At 37.0% G+C, this 1,899-nt stretch overlaps 2 protein-coding genes across 2 annotated transcripts in view; both read left to right on the forward strand.

Moving 5' to 3' along the window:
* fundc1 (FUN14 domain containing 1) overlaps positions 1–182 on the forward strand; it is a 4,201-nt gene extending 4,019 nt beyond the window's left edge. The window contains exon 6 of the mRNA XM_020586962.1: positions 159–182. Within this exon, the coding sequence (XP_020442618.1) occupies positions 159–182 (24 nt within the window). The remainder of the gene's footprint in view (positions 1–158) is intronic.
* Positions 183–1,038: 856 nt separating this feature from the next.
* efhc2 (EF-hand domain (C-terminal) containing 2) overlaps positions 1,039–1,899 on the forward strand; it is a 13,918-nt gene continuing 13,057 nt past the window's right edge. Inside the window, exon 1 of the mRNA XM_020586978.1 lies at positions 1,039–1,156. Coding sequence (XP_020442634.1) covers positions 1,115–1,156 — 42 coding nt within the window. The 5' untranslated portion in view covers positions 1,039–1,114. The remainder of the gene's footprint in view (positions 1,157–1,899) is intronic.

Below are 1,899 nucleotides of genomic sequence, written 5' to 3' on the forward strand. Positions count from 1 at the left end.
ATATTTCTCTGATGTCATGAAGAACTATAGGGAAAAATAATAAAACATTGTGGGGTGGTTTCCAGGTGTTTTGATAGAAAGTAACCAGCTTCAGATTAGCTTGTAGCTGTGTGTTTTGACATAAGCTGCACATCTTTTTGTCTTCTGTGATACTGTAGCTCTACCATGACAAACACTGTTGATTTGGTGGGATTTCTTGGGTAGACCTAAATGGCCCTCTTAAAACACTCCAATTTCTAGGCCAAATAAAGAAACATGTTCAGTTATGTGAAGCAGTATAGAGGCCATCAGAATGTTGCAGTTGTTTCTATTTATTTATCTTTGCCAAACTGTCATTATACCAGAAGTAAAGATTGCACACAGTTAAGCACAGTGCAGCAGTTAAATTCACACGGCAGGTGGTGCCCTTAGGATTCTATTGATCCCAGTGTTGCACATAGTTTTTGATTCCAGACATCATAATCAGTTATCTTCAGGGTTAAAACTTGAATTTTATTCTTAAATGCCGATAGATGGTGGGTTGTTGTCTTTTGTAGATGTTCTACATATACATGTTTGATGTCATTTCAGCCTTCCTTGCAACTTTTTATGTATTCTGTTTATCAATAAATTGATGCTATAGGGGCTGAACGCTGTGGTTTGTCAGGTATGTAAGTTTGACAATAATAAAAAAATCAGATGGGTTGTTTTTCATTTATTTTAATGCGCAGTGGTATGAGTCTTTTAACTCTTGACCTAGTCTTGTATGAGTTTATTACTTCCATTTAATTGTACCTCTGATTTTACTGATTTTATATTTACTCATAAAGAGTAAATATAAACATATTTGTATTTAGTTTAGGGATGTGGTTAAAAACGGTGAGAATTTGTGATTTCTAATGCAGCTAAAACGTTTTACTCAAGACATAATATTTCCAGTTAAGGTTTTTCCATTAACATTTAGAATTTTTTCTTTATTTCCTGAACGTTTTGCGCTATTTCTTTACGTTACGAACGTTGCTAAGAGACGCCCCCAAACAAAACGCTTCCATGGCAACCAGTAACAGACGGCTGAAAATTCGGAGCAGTTCAGTTGTGCGATGACAATAGTCTCCCTGTCTTAAACATTACCGTCATGGCTTTACCATTGTTTCCTGGAAACTCTCCAAATAAACAGGTAAGATTACTACATTGTATATCTTAACGTTACATAAATATCATGGCTTGATCTCCGATCCGCTTGGTTACGTCATAAAAGTTCAGCCTAATGCCAGCTAATAGCTAAGTTAATGTTACAGTCTGCTAGGTTGCAGGTTAGCTCATGAGTTAGCAAACTATATGCGTATCTGGCAATTTCACGAGCTGTTTTAATCTACATGGGTAACGGTAGACAACAGATACAAGTCGAAGTGCCCAAGACACCCTTTTGAGAAAGATGAGAGTTATCATTAGTTAACTCAGTCCTATGGAAGCCCGTTTCCGCCAGTACAAAAATTTCTTTTTGATCTACAAAGTCATAATTATGAGATAAAAAGTCGAAATTTCGACTTACCAAAGTCATAATTATGAGATTTTCAAGCATTTCTCAAGGCAACATTTCAGTGAATTTTCCAAGGAGATGGATTGTGACTACATTGATGATTACTTTAAGCGTGGCTTTACCACAGAGGAAATACTTCATTTACTCTCTGATTCTCACGGGATTGTACTAAGCAAGCGCACCCTTGAGAGGATTTTAAGCAAGAAGCAGCTCTGGCGTCGAAAGAACAAAACCAGTGTGGCTGATGTGGCAGCTTTCATTGAACAGCAACTGGAAACATCTGGTCAGTCTCATGGTTATAGATGGATGCACCAAAAATGTTGGCTGCATGGAATTGTAACTGACAGAGAAACTGTTCGAATTCTGCTCTGTTTATTGGA

Source organism: Monopterus albus, unplaced genomic scaffold (genome assembly GCF_001952655.1).
Source record: "Monopterus albus unplaced genomic scaffold, M_albus_1.0 scaffold432.1, whole genome shotgun sequence".
Classification (NCBI taxonomy): domain Eukaryota; kingdom Metazoa; phylum Chordata; class Actinopteri; order Synbranchiformes; family Synbranchidae; genus Monopterus; species Monopterus albus.